Genomic DNA, 13,818 nt, shown 5'->3' with positions numbered 1-13,818 from the left:
AGATCCAATCTAACCTGCATCTTCATACTGATCTCAGGAGTCTGATTCGTAGGACAAAATATGTTTTCTACTACATTTCCCAACATTATGTTTTTGATAGATCTCGAAAATTTTCCAAAACTGAGTTTTCAAAGTACTATCACCAACCCAAAGGTCATGCGAAAAACTAATGGCATTTCCATTACCAAGAACTCACTTATAAAAAGGTCTAACAACAACAAAAGCCCATGTAAAATCCTTCCAAATCGAGAACCAACACCTTGTTTGGACCAAACAATGTTGGGATTAAAAGTGCTATATTTATGATCCACAAGGATCTGCTAGTTCTATTTCTACAAAAAAAATTCTTTTGGCCCAAGAAGATAATAAAGAAAAATTAATTTCTCTCAAATTGGAACACCCAATCGCCGAAACGATTTTTCTCCTAGACAACAATGCCATGTTCTTCGAGTGGTATATATGATTATCATCAATGTTTCCCCAAAGAAAGTGAGCCATCTGGTAGTAATGGCATTAATAGCCCATTTAGGGAACCTAATGATGAGCATCAAATACATGAAAATACTTGATGCCTGTTCTTAGTAAAAACAAGTTTGGCCTCATTACTGAACAGTTTACCCCTCCATCCACAAATTCTTCAAATGAGTTTATCAATAATAGTTTGGATGTATTCTCCTTTAAGTTTAGCATAGTGTAAAGGCACTCAAAATACATAAGAGGAAAATAACTTTTCTAGCAAGAAAAAGATTTGAGATAACATTTTAGAAACTTCCTCTGCAACCCGAACTCTGGGAAAATGACTTTAATTATAGTAAATATCCATACCACAAAGCTAGTTAAAACAAGGGAGTAAAAATTTAATGTTTCTAGCATTATCACAAGAAAGATCTAGGAAAAAGATAGTGTCTTCAACAAACTAAAGGTTGATGACACCATCTAGTATGATATTAGAAAGTGCCTCAGAGATAATGTCAGCACAAGAAGATTTAGCAAGAATTCTAGAGAAAACACATCCGCCACTAAGTAAAATAAAATTGGAGGGGAGAGGTCCCTGTTTTAGGCCTTTTCCCTTTAAATAAGGCCCAATAACACCATTTAATTTCAAACAAAAGGAACTTTGTTGAATAGTACCCGCTAATCAATCAGATAACATGTGCATCATCTTAACAACATTCGGCCGCCGTAGGGAGCGCTACTAGAGTTGAATAATTTGGCAGCATGTCAGATGGAAACGCTGCTGAGGTGGTGCTCGCTAGCAGCGTTCAAACTGAACGCTGATACATGGGACATAGTAGCAGCGTCCAGAGGGAACACTGCTACTCTGAGATGGCTGCTAATAGGTTACTTGCAGCGTTCGGATTGGAAGCTGCTAGATGGCACATCTGATCGATGCTAATGGGGGGGGGGGGAGGGGGTCATGTACTAGTGGAAGGGTCTTGAAAGACCCAAAATCCATTAGATAAGCATAATTGTATATTTTACAAAAGGACCCAATAGAACTGGAAATTCCAATAGTATCATTCATGAGTCCTGGCCTAAGGATGGTGCTATCTATTGTTTTCCTTTCTATAGTGCACACATAATATGTTTCATAAGTTAGTTTGTGCTATGTGTGTATAAGAGTTGTGGCTAGCCCATATCATGACATGCCTAGTCTATAAATTATGTTGCACTATATCAGTGGCTCTCATGGGTTGGCGTCTATTGTGAAGTCTCATTACCTAAAACTTTACTCCATGGTCCAAAAGGCTGGAGCCACTCATGCATCCTGGAGGGTGAGCCTATCATATTATTCTCTCTCTCTCTCTCTCTCTCATGCACCGCTTGTACATTGTTTGCACATGTCGGCACTGTTGTACTCATTAACAAGAGGTTGGATGTTGCAGTCAATGAGGCTAGAAATACTTTATAGTCTTGAGCGGCGAGGCTAGTCTCTACCTCCCCCCACCCGGTATCCCCCCTCCAGTACTTTTCTAAACAGTGGAAGGGTCTCGAAAGACCCAATAGAAGTGGAAATTTCAATACTATCACCCTTGCGCCCTGGCTAGTGAGGGCGGTGCCATCTGGTGTTTCCATTTGTTGTATAGTGCACACATAATAATTTTTTAAGTTAGTTTTTGTCTATATGTGTATAAGCGTTGTCGCCAGTTCATGCCATGACATGGCTAGTCTATAAATTATGTTACACTATATATCAGTGGCTCTCGTGGCTGGCGTCTATTGTGAAGTCTCATTTCCAAGAACTTTACTCCATGGTTCGCGAGGCTGGAACCACTCATGCATCCTAGATGGCGAGCCTATCATATTACTCTCACTCTCTCTATATCTCTATCTCTCTATCTATCTATCTATCTACTTTGTTTGCATCCTTAGACTTTGTTGTACTCTTCAATGGGAGTGTTGGATGTTGTTGGAACCACTCACTAGTCTTGAGCGGCGAGGCTGGTACTCTATCTTGTTTTCTTCTATGTAGTGCACATAACATGTTAATAACTCGGTTGTCTCATGTTCACACCTACTGGATTTGTTGTACTCTTTAGTTGGTGTGTTGGATGTTGTGATCAATGAGATTGGAACCACTCATTAGTTTTGAGCGGCGAGGCTAGTACACTATCTTGTTTTCTTCTATGGTGCACGCATCATCTTCATAACTCTATTTTCTCCCCTCAACCGCTCCCCCCCCCCCTACCCCCCCACACACAAACCGTTTTCAGCACGAGTAGGGTCCTGACCCAAAATCCAACAAATAAGTATGAAAATATATCTTACAAAAGGACCCAACAAAACTAGAAATTGCAACTCGCTCCTAATATTTTATAGAAAGGACCCGAAATCACCATAATAGATTGCAATTCGGTCCTGCCTAACATACTTTGCCAAGATCCAAGACAACCTCGCGATGGACGAACCACTTGGGATGGAAGTAGTAGTAACGTTTCCTCTTGAGGATAGAAGGAACACGTGATACGGCACTCGTGGCCGCGGGGCTCTACATACATACATGGCTCCTCCTCGGGACCGCTGGACGAGCCGATAAAGAAAGTCCCTTTCCAGTTCCGAAGCATCGGCCGTGGCGATGAAGTCACGCGGCGCTAGCGCTGTCCCCGACACGCCGCCGGTCATGTCTGGGCACGCGCTGCAGCAGCACCAGCGGGGCGGCGGCGGCGGCGGCGGCGGCACCAGGTGGCGCGAGTGCGCCGCCGTGCTGGGCGCCGTGGCCGTGGTGGTGCTAGTCGTCACCCATGCGCTCCTCAACGTGGGCGACAATCTCGACGACGTGGCTGACCCGGTAGCCCGTCTCCGGGCAGCCACCGACGAGAAAGCGGCCGTTCTGTCGAAGAAGACTCCCGGGGAGGCCCAAGCGGAGCAGGACATCAAGGCCGCCGCCGGCGCCGATGCCGACCGGTTCCTGTGGAGCAAGGAGATGCTGCAGTGGCAGCGCAGTGGTTACCATTTCCAGCCGGATGGGAACTTCATGAACGGTATATATGCAGTCGATTCCATCATTCCACTGACTGATTTTTCAGATCCAGATCTTATTTTTGCCTTCATGTTTGCATTACATGGTTTGATCTAGTATCTTTCACACTTTCGCTCTGTTTTTGTTTGTTTGCTTGCTTGCTTCCTAGAAAACACAAACTGACTGTCTTTTGCTTGCTGGCGGACTGACGTGGCTACCTACTCCACGACATGCATGCATGCATGCAGATCCCAATGGTTAGTACGTACTACTTCATCACTTGCTGCTGTACCAGCTGTCTGTTTGTATGTATGTATGTATGTATGTATGTATGTATGTATGTATGTATGCATGCATGCATGTTGCTTACGTGGAACTCAATAATGTGCAGCTCCCATGTATTACCGTGGACTGTATCACTTCTTCTACCAGTACAATCCCAAAGGCGTCATCTGGAACAAGATCGCCTGGGGCCACGCCGTGTCGTCGGACCTGGTCCACTGGCGCCATCTCCCCGTCGCCATGGTGCCCGACCAATGGTACGACATCAACGGCGTCTTGACGGGATCCGCCACCATGCTCCCCAATGGCACGGTCATCTTGCTTTACACGGGCAACAGTGACACCTTTGCCCAAGTTCAGTGCCTCGCCTTCCCTGCAGACCCTGCAGACCCCCTCCTCCGTACCTGGACCAAGCACCCTGCCAACCCCGTCATCTTCCCGCCCCCTGGCATTGGCGACAGGGACTTCCGCGACCCCATGGCCGCATGGTTTGATAAGTCCGACAACACATGGCGCACCATCATAGGGTCCAAGGATGACCATGGTCATGCCGGTATTGCCCTCATGTACAAGACGAAAGACTTCATCAAGTACGAGCTCATCCCGGACCCGGTCCACCGTGTCGAGGGCACCGGCATGTGGGAGTGCATCGACCTCTACCCCATTAGCGGTGGCAGCGACTCATCAGAGGAGGTGATACACGTGATGAAGGCGAGCGTGAACGATGAGTGGCATGACTACTACGCGTTGGGGAGGTTTGATGCAGAGGCCAACAGGTGGACGCCGTTGGACCCGGAAGCTGATGTGGGTATCGGCATGAGGGTCGATTGGGGTAAGTTTTATGCCTCTACATCCTTCTATGATCCGGTCAAGCAGCGGCGTGTGAGCTGGGGGTTTGTTGGCGAGACCGACTCACCCAACACCGACATAGCCAAGGGATGGGCAAGCCTCCAGGTATGTTATTGTTCATCGAAATTATTGTTTTACATTGTGTTTACCATCTATCATTATGTTATTGTATCATGCATCTCGTCTTGAGAATTGAGTATGTCAGTGCATACATGTTTCATTCAATAGATCAACACATGTCGATCAAATGTCATTTACATCTTCCAAGATCTTAATTTATTTTGTGCTTTGCTAACCACACAAAATAATTAAGGACATTTTCCTTCTTCCATGTCTGCTGTTACAGTACATGTCAAGCCTTTATTAGTTAAACAAGAATCATATGATTAGTTCTCGATGTCAATGTGCATTCATAGTTGTGGGACTTATATTATTAATAAACAAACTAATGAACCGTGTATGATGAGCCTGCAGGGGATTCCAAGGAAAGTAGTGCTAGACGAGAAAACCCGGACGAACATCCTCCAATGGCCAGTGGAGGAGATCGACACCCTCCGCTACAACGCCACCAACTTCAGCGGCATCACCGTCGAGTCTAGCTCTGTCATAACCCTCCCTCTCCGCCAAGTTTCTCAACTCGATATCGAGGCATCCTTTCGCCTCAACGCTTCAGCCATCGCCGCCCTCAACGAGGCCGATGTCAGCTACAACTGTAGTACAAGTGGTGGTGCCACCGAACGAGGCGCGCTCGGCCCCTTTGGTCTTCTCATCCATGCCACCAACAGCGGCAGCGAACAACTGGCAGTGTACTTCTACATTTACAAGGGTCTTGATGGGGGCCTCCGGACCCAGTTCTGCCATGATGAGTCAGGGTCATCGCGAGCCAAGGAACTGCTGAAGCGCGTGGTGGGAAGCACCGTGCCCGTGCTCCATGGAGAGGCTTTATCCGCAAGGGTGCTTGTGGATCATTCGATTGTGGAGAGCTTTGTGATGGGTGGGAGGATGACGGTGACATCGCGCGTGTACCCTATGGAGGCCATCCATGCGGCTGGTAGGGTGTGCGTTTTCAACAACGCCACCGGGTCCGCCGTTACCGTCGAGAAGCTCGTGGTGCACGAGATGGCCTCAGCACCAATACAAGCATACCGTGATGCATGAGATTCATGTTGATGTCCAATATGTTCTGGTTCTTTCAGATTGATCTGGTTAATCAGTATTATACCAGACATACATGAAATTGTTCTCAGTATTACCGTCTGAAACCTTTATGCAGCAGATTTGATTATTTTTCATGCATGTCCATCATCATGAAATAAAAGACTGTCTTTAAAAAAACTAGCACATATGTCCGTGCTTTGCAACGGGAGAAAAATTGATATACCCACCAAAACTTCTACTGTTGCATCTAAATTATATGCAGTTGTACCCACGACACAGGTGACGCTAGGTGTAAGCTGTGATTGACTCCGAAGAAGAAGTTTGTTGCAATAGTGGCATCCGACTTTACAACAATGGTGGTCGAGCTTTGTAGCATGCGGTCCACCTTAGGGCAACAACAATGGTCTAGCTTTGCAGCATTGCATACGGCTGTCCTTGCTTTAATTGGACGGTATTAAATTCCTTCGTTTCCCATAAGGCTGGTCATAATGGAGTGTAACTTATATTAGTGTCATGCATATGACATTAGTCTAAATTACTATCTTTATAGTGTAAAGTAACATACTAGTAGTGTTATATATGGCTTTATTTAATGACTTGTAGACTCATTTTATTTTAGGAATGGCTATGTTACAGTAATATATTATGTTACCACTTCTCATTAACTACATGCCATATAAGCAAAAATTTCTCAAAATGTACTATGTTAGCAGCTAAGTTACTCCCACTATGACTAGTCTAAGCATGTCCTTCCTTCCTCAATCTTTCTCAGGCAGATAAAGTCGTTGGTTTCCCACCATACCATCACAGCGTCCACCCTCACCCTGCATTTCTTAGTACTACTTGAGGCGGCTCCTTGATTGCTCCTTGATTTTCCAGACAACTTACAGACGTATATAAAGCAGTAGGATTTGTTGGAAAGGAACGGTGTGGGACTATTCAATTGTTAAATGAATCGTTCATACCAACACAAATAAAAGCGAAAATGTTAACGCCCACACGTGTGGGCGTTTGCCAACTCATCCACACGCCTTCATCACCGTTCAGACTTCTACACGAATCTTGGCATGAATTAGCTGATTTTGTATGCCACGTAGGACAACTCGCGTGTGTGGTGTGTGAGAGAGGTCGTTCACACATCCTTTTTACCACACAGAGGAGCCGGTGTGTAGGCGTTTAGCAGTTCGCCCACACACCAGTTTTTCAGTCACGCACAAGGGCTGGTGTGTGGGCGTTTACCATCTCGCCCACACACCCGCCTCCTCTCCCACACCTAAGCTGCCAGTTTCCATGCGTTTTGCAGTGTACATGACAACTGCCCTACTATTATTGCAAGAAGATGGCAACTCTTTTTTTTTACCCGAACATGTCAGTTGCCATATGTTTTGCATGGTACATGGCAAACTGCCCTAGCGTGCACGTAAGCAGATGGCAATTCTTTCTTTTTAAATGGCAACTGCCCTAGCGTGCTTGTGAGCACATGGCAACTCTCTTTTACCCGAACATGTTTTCTGTCATGCCTTTTTTTTTGTAGCGTTACATGACAACTGCCTAGTGTTAGTAGGTGGCAACTCCTAAAGTTTTGAAATCATGGCAACTGCACTAGACCAGACCACACATGGCAACAGCCGTAGTTGTCCAAAAAATGGTAATCTGGAACTTTGACCTGAGATGGCAACTGCAGTTGAGCAAACATGGCAACTGTAGTTGTCCGACATGGCAACCGTAGTTCAGCGACATGGCAACTGCACTTAAACGAACATGGACGAGGATCTGGCCCATGGCAACTGCGGGGCGCGCGGTAAAGTGTCACGTGGGACGTGCGGGACCCCGAGGTACGAGGCCTGACGTACCGGGCATGTGGGCGTTATCTATTTCGCCCACACACACGCGTGTAAGAGGGATCGGGAGGGAAAAAAAGAGGCGGGTGGGTGCTAATTGTTTTGCCCACAGACAGACGTGTGGGCTGGTCCTCTTAAGCACCACACAGAACGTGTGGACAGATTTCTTAATACCCACACGTGTGGTAGTTATCAATGTTTAACAAAAGCTAGGTTAGCTGGTTGTAGTCTTATCGTGGGGAACAAAGGTCATGAGTTCGATGTCCAACCCAGGCAATTATTTTTCGGTGATCCTTGGAATCCTAGGAGCAGGCCCAATATTTTTTGGTGATCCTTGAAAGCCCAGTACCAGTATGAACAGTTTTTGTCTTTTATCACGAGGATTGCGGGGTGATCCTTGAAAGCTCAGTACCAGTACGAACCGTTTTTGTCTTTTATCACGAGGATTGCGGATTTGCTCTATGGATGAACTGCGGGTTGAAATTAGTACCACCTTGGATACAAAAATAATACGGACAGATGAAATTGCGGTAGTAAGAAGCAATAGCCCCTTTATTAATAGAAAAAGATAAAGATAGATAGATAGATAGATAGATATAAATATAGATATAGATAGATATAGATATAAATGTAGATATAGATATAGATACAGAGGTATAGATATAGATATAGAGGTATAAATAAAACAATTTGATTGCTGGGTGCTCTATTAGGCTGGTACTGGACTGGACTGGAGAGAGGAGTCCATCTCGTCCCGTAAGGCCGAAAGTAATATAGAGAACAGAAAACGTGCCTCCTCATGCAAGCATGTATATACATACAAAACCATAAAAAAAAAAGAACCGCACGCATACAATGCTAGGCAAAGCGATCCCCAACAAGGCAACAACCGATCGAAGGAGAGGAAACAAATCGTGTTGGGGAAGACAATGGCGGCGCAGCTGGTGCAGGTGGTGAGGAGGCTTGGCTATCGCTTAGCAGGGACATCAACGGTATTACTTTCTCTCTCTCTCACTCCTACATTTGGATCAAATCATCGTATGTATGTAGAGCAATTTCCCTTTGTTCTCGCTCTCTCCCTAAAGCGGTGACTGGAGAGAGGAGTCCATCTCGTCCCGTAAGGCCGAAAGTAGTATAGAGAACAGAAAATGTGCCTCCTCCTGCAAGCATGTATATACATACAAAACCATAAAAAAAAAAAGAACCGCACGCGTACAATGCTAGCCAAAGCGATCCCCAACAAGGCAACAACCGATCGAAGGAGAGGAAGCGAATCGTGTTGGGGAAGACAATGGCGGCGCAGCTGGTGCAGGTGGTGAGGAGGCTTGGCTATCGCTTAGCAGAGACATCAACGGTACTACTTTCTCTCTCTCTCACTCCTACATTTGGATCAAATCGTCGTATGTATGTAGAGCAATTTCCCTTTGTTCTCGCCCTCTCCCTAAAGCGGCGTCTGGCTTTGTTCCCGGATCTACTAGGCTTCCATGGCACAGCCGACGCTGTAGATTCCTCCATATCCTTGAAACTTGACGACTTCTGATTTTGCGTGTGTTATTGCAGGCTCTTTTCAAGCCAACGTCTGCCGAGAGCAAAGCGGAGGTCCAGGCTTTCCTGCAATCACTTCCTATTGACTACAATAATATCCATGGTGAGGCTGCGAGGATCTATGAGGGTCTCAAGAGGAAAGGTCCAGAAATACCCTTGGATACTGTGACCCTTTGTCTCAAGTCAGCGCGTGACATCATCACGAGCAAATGATATTTAGATCTATGCTAGTATGCAAGTATCTTCTTGCTTAATTTGTAAGGTCGAATAGTTCTCCATATTTAGAAATACCTGACAGCCTACCAGATTGGAGTGTAAGCTTTGGTGCCGGTATTTATAGCGGCCTGTGAACCATCTCGTTCTACATTATGTTTTGTTGGATGCCTGTACTTCGTTTCCTTCAATTATGGGAAAAGCTTCCCGTCAGCCGGCTGATTACTGCTTGTCCCATGAGTCACACATCGTTGCTGAACCTTATCTCTTCAAAGGTTCGTCTTCAGAAAATTTGTCTCGTCGCTCTTCTTTCTCAGCAGCCAATCACTTGTTTCTCAATAGCAGCCAATCTTCACTTTTCCCCGCTACCCCCCCCACCCACCCCCCCCCCCCCCCCACTCTCATCTAGAGCCGCCGCCACTCAGCCAAGCAACATATGCGCGCACGATCTCCGCCCCGCCGGAGGACGCCGCCACCGGCCCCCTTTCTCCTTCCCTCCTCCTCTCTCCTTCCCTTCTGTCCCCCGGATGATCTCCCATAGCACTCTGTTGCGAGCCCATTTCTCCTTCCCTCCTCTCTCTCTCCTTACTCACCTCTCTCTCTCCACCCACGGCCCTCTCTCTGATTCTCTTGTTGGGTGTTTTCATGCAACAAGCTCTTTGTTGCAAAAAAAATTCTACAACAAGAGCTCTCTTGCAAAAAAATTGTAACAATACCTTTGTTGCAAAAAAAGTCTGCAACGAGATTTCTGTTGTGAAAAAAAAATCTACAACAGGACCTTTCTTGCAAAAAAATTCCACAACTGGACCTCTATTGCAAAATTTCTGCAATAAGACCCGTGTTGCAATGGTGAAGGTGCCATTCGGCCGGTCTTTTAAAAAGATCATCCAGTGGACCCGTAGCACGCCCCTTCAATTATTATTAAGATATGAACTATCTAAATTGTGAAAAGAGAAATAAAGTGATGGATTTGGAGATGGGAGAGGAGAGATAATGCGAGAGACATGCATGTCATAGTCTGTACCATGAACAGTAAAAACAGAGAAGCAAGACTATATCTGGCCAAACGGGCCGATTTTTTCGGGCCGGCCCGGCAGCACGGCACACGACGGTCCAGGCCCGGCACGGGCTAATCGTGTCGTGCCAGGCACGAGGCACGCACTGGGCCGTGCCTGGGCCGCCACCCTCAGCCCGCGTGCCAGCACGGCACGACACGAATACTAGCGGGCCGGCCCGTGGCACGGCACGACACGCAGCACGGCGGCACGGCCCGATTGGCCCGCCTCAATCGTTGGGGAGCGGGGGAGGAATCCTGTCGGGCCGACTGCCGACGCGCCTGGGTCATGAGGACAGCGGGGGCAGCAGGCATCAGGGGGGTAGCGTCACAGCGGGCAGCGGGGCCCAGACGCCCAGTCCTTGATCGATGGGGACCGGGGGGTTCGCTCGGCTCGACACCCAGGCGAGGCGACCGTTGGGAGGGGTTTAGGGGGAGGTTAGGGTGGATTTAGAGCGGTTTAGGATAGGGTTTGGGTAATTATTTAAGAAAATTCATATATTCGAAAATTTGATCGTTAGAGGGTCAAATTTGTCCGAAAAATGACCAATTTTTTGCTATAAATAGGGCTGCCCAGCCCACATATTTCTCACACTCAAACATGGATGACCATGACAATACTAGCTTCCCACTCTCCGATTTCGGTCTTGGGGATATGGAGTATAGTCTCTACCCTAGTAGCACCGATCACAGTACCATGCCCCCACCCGAGCAACATGCCTATACCATGCCCCCACCCGAGCAACATGCCTATACCGATCATCACACTCTCGAACCCCATACCGATCCTAGTGCCGAAGCCGATGGTCACACCAATTCGAGTAGTGGGACGGGTTCCTCCACCACCATTGGTGTAAAGCAAAGAGGTCGTCGTAGAACCTCCGTGGTGTGGGAATCATTCGATGAAGAAATCCCCATGGTGGACGGTGTCCGGAGGGTGGTTGCAAGGTGCAAAAGGTGCAAGAAGGAGTATACTGGAGAAGCCAAGGGAGGAACCGGCCACCTAAAGAGGCATGTGGAAAGCCACACCAAGGCGGATGAAAAGAGCGCGTCGGGCTCGGCAGCTGTGCAAACGCAGCTCTCCTTCAATCCTGACGGTACGGTACGCAATTTCACCTACGATGCTAATGTTCAGCGAGAAGGTCTATGCCGTCTTATTGCTTCTAATGATTTACCACTAGGTTTTGGTGAATCTGATGGTTTCGTAGAATATATTCAAACTTGTCATAATCCTAATTATAGACCAGTTTCTAGACAAACTACAAGTAGGGATATTAAAAAAGCTATACAAAACTGGTAAAGAGAAAATAAAAGAAGAATTTTCTATGTGCACTTTTTTAGTGTCGTTAACATCTGATATCTGGACTGGTCGAGCAAAGCAAGACTATATTAGTGTGGTAACTCATTATGTTAACGAACATTGGCATCTACAAAAAAGAGTCATAGGATTTGAATTAATTGATGTAGCACATAGTGGTCCAAACATTGCTGAAGCTGTACTCAAAGTTGTGAATGATCTTAATCTTGCCGACAAGGTTTTCTCAATAACTTTGGATAATGCTTCAGCAAACACGAGTGCAATGAATACTCTGACTCCTATATTCTCCATATATGTTGCATCCTTTTTAATGCATCAACATTGTGCTTGCCATATCATTAATCGTATTGCTAAAAGTGCGTTACATTTATGTGAACCACATGTTGAAGTCATACGCATTGCAATATCTTATTTTTCGCATTCAACTCAACGAATTACAAACTATAAGAGATATTGCCTTGCTATAGGGTGCGTTCCTCATAAGTATAATTCAGACATGCCTGTTAGATGGAACTCTACATATATGATGCTTAAGGCAGTTATCCGAGACAGAGTTCAGCTCAATGGCTTTATTAATGCATATTATGGGGTTGAACCTCTAATTAGCGAAGAAACTTGGCATGTTATTACAACATTGACTGCATTTCTTGAGTTGTCCTATGATGCAACAGTTACTTTGTCTGGGGTTTATTACCCGACATATCCTTTGATGGTGCATACCCTATTAGACATTGCTAGTCATCTGAAAGCATATGAAGGGGATGCATTGTTACTTAATGTTGTTGCTGACATGAAAACCAAGTATTTAAAATATTGGCAGCAAATTCCACTGTTGTATGCATTTGCATTTATCTTGGATCCTAGAGCTAAACTTGAAGGGTATCGTAGTGCACTCAATGTACTATCTGCATCCCTAAGTTTAGATTATACTGACGACTTCAATAAGGCTCGTGAGAAGATTTTTGAAGTTTTTGCTAAGTATGAGGGAAAATATGCCGGAGTTCGAATGCAACGACCTCCACCAGCACCTACTGCAAGTAAAAATAGAGGAGCATGGATCAAGATCTTTGGTTCTTCATCCTCCTCGACCGCCGGAAGCTCTTCCACGTCAACATTTGTGCTTCAAGGTGGCGGGGAGTTAGCGAAGTACCTCAACAGTGACAAAGTCATGTACGATTTAGATAGTGAGGAAGACTTCAACTTACTACAGTGGTGGCAAGAACACAAGCTTACATTTCCGGTGCTCTCCATATTAGCACGTGATGTGTTATCGGTGCCTGTTTCTAGGGTGTCATCGGAGTCTGCTTTCAGCCTAGCTGGAAGAATAATTGAGGAGAGAAGAACTAGTCTCGCCCCTGATATGGTGAGAACACTGATGTCCGTCAAAGATGGGGAGTTATCAAGAAGGAGAGCGCAACACACTGCAGAAAACATAGAACTACTTGCCATGTTTGAAGAAATGAACTTTGAAGAAGAGCCGGAAGATTAGTCGAAGACTGGTAGTGTAGTCATTTTCTTATCATTTTGTAATTTTCTTCTCTTTTTGTAATTTTCTTTCCCTTTTGTAATTATAGAGCATGGCTTTGTACTCTTTTACTTCCCAGGGATGAAAGGTTTTAATGAGGCAGCCACTAATAAAGCTCAACATTTATCCCAGATGATACATTGCCTCAATTTTTTCCCATGGATGCATTATTGCTGCCGTGCCTAACGTGCCTAACGTGACATTTTTTCCTATAAAAAGGGATGCCCACTTTCTCATTTCTCACACTCAAACTCCATCTCATTTTCCACACACAAACATGGCTGCTCCTCTTCAAAACGTTGTTCGGAGACAACCTAGTCCCATCTGGAGGTACTACGATGAAGAATCCGTTACAAATGATGAAGGTCTCACCAAGCTTTTTGCAAAGTGCAAAGAATGCGGTAAGAAGTTGAGCGTGCACCTAGATGATGGCAGGTATGCTGGAACCGGCCACCTGATGAGGCACAAGACGACGCACGTCAAGGCAGCCGAGGCGGCGGCTATAGCTGCGGCTGCGGGGCAAGGTTGAAAGGATCCCATTAGTAAGTTGTAGTATTTGTATTATTTTTTCTT

General features: G+C 45.9%; 1 protein-coding gene and 1 long non-coding RNA gene across 2 annotated transcripts; both read left to right on the top strand.

The window, feature by feature from the left end:
• Positions 1-2,960: 2,960 nt before the first annotated feature.
• Positions 2,961-5,883, top strand: LOC125524705 (sucrose:sucrose 1-fructosyltransferase-like). The gene is made up of 4 exons (XM_048689739.2): positions 2,961-3,482; positions 3,709-3,717; positions 3,852-4,696; positions 5,066-5,883. Exons 1-4 carry the CDS (start codon positions 3,077-3,079, stop codon positions 5,747-5,749), a joined length of 1,944 nt encoding a protein of 647 aa, XP_048545696.2. The 5' UTR covers positions 2,961-3,076; the 3' UTR covers positions 5,750-5,883.
• A 2,409-nt stretch (positions 5,884-8,292) lies between these two features.
• Positions 8,293-9,573, top strand: LOC147956805 (uncharacterized). The gene is made up of 2 exons (XR_015611507.1): positions 8,293-8,944; positions 9,151-9,573. It is a non-coding gene; the product is annotated as an uncharacterized LOC147956805 (long non-coding RNA).
• The last annotated feature ends 4,245 nt before the right edge of the window (positions 9,574-13,818 follow it).

Source organism: Triticum urartu, chromosome 7A (assembly GCF_056163025.1).
Source record: "Triticum urartu cultivar PI428250 chromosome 7A, HENAU_Tu73, whole genome shotgun sequence".
In the NCBI taxonomy this organism is placed as follows: domain Eukaryota; kingdom Viridiplantae; phylum Streptophyta; class Magnoliopsida; order Poales; family Poaceae; genus Triticum; species Triticum urartu.
Note: the sequence above shows the minus strand (reverse complement) of the source record. Positions and strands in the feature narration are given on the sequence as shown.

Excerpts from the sequence above, each read along its gene's own strand:
- LOC125524705 (XM_048689739.2), top strand. The coding sequence starts at position 3,077 with ATGAAGTCACGCGGCGCTAGCGCTGTCCCCGACACGCCGCCGGTCATG. Across the intron at positions 4,697-5,065 it reads AGGGATGGGCAAGCCTCCAG|GGGATTCCAAGGAAAGTAGT; the intron begins GTATGTTATTGT and ends ATGAGCCTGCAG.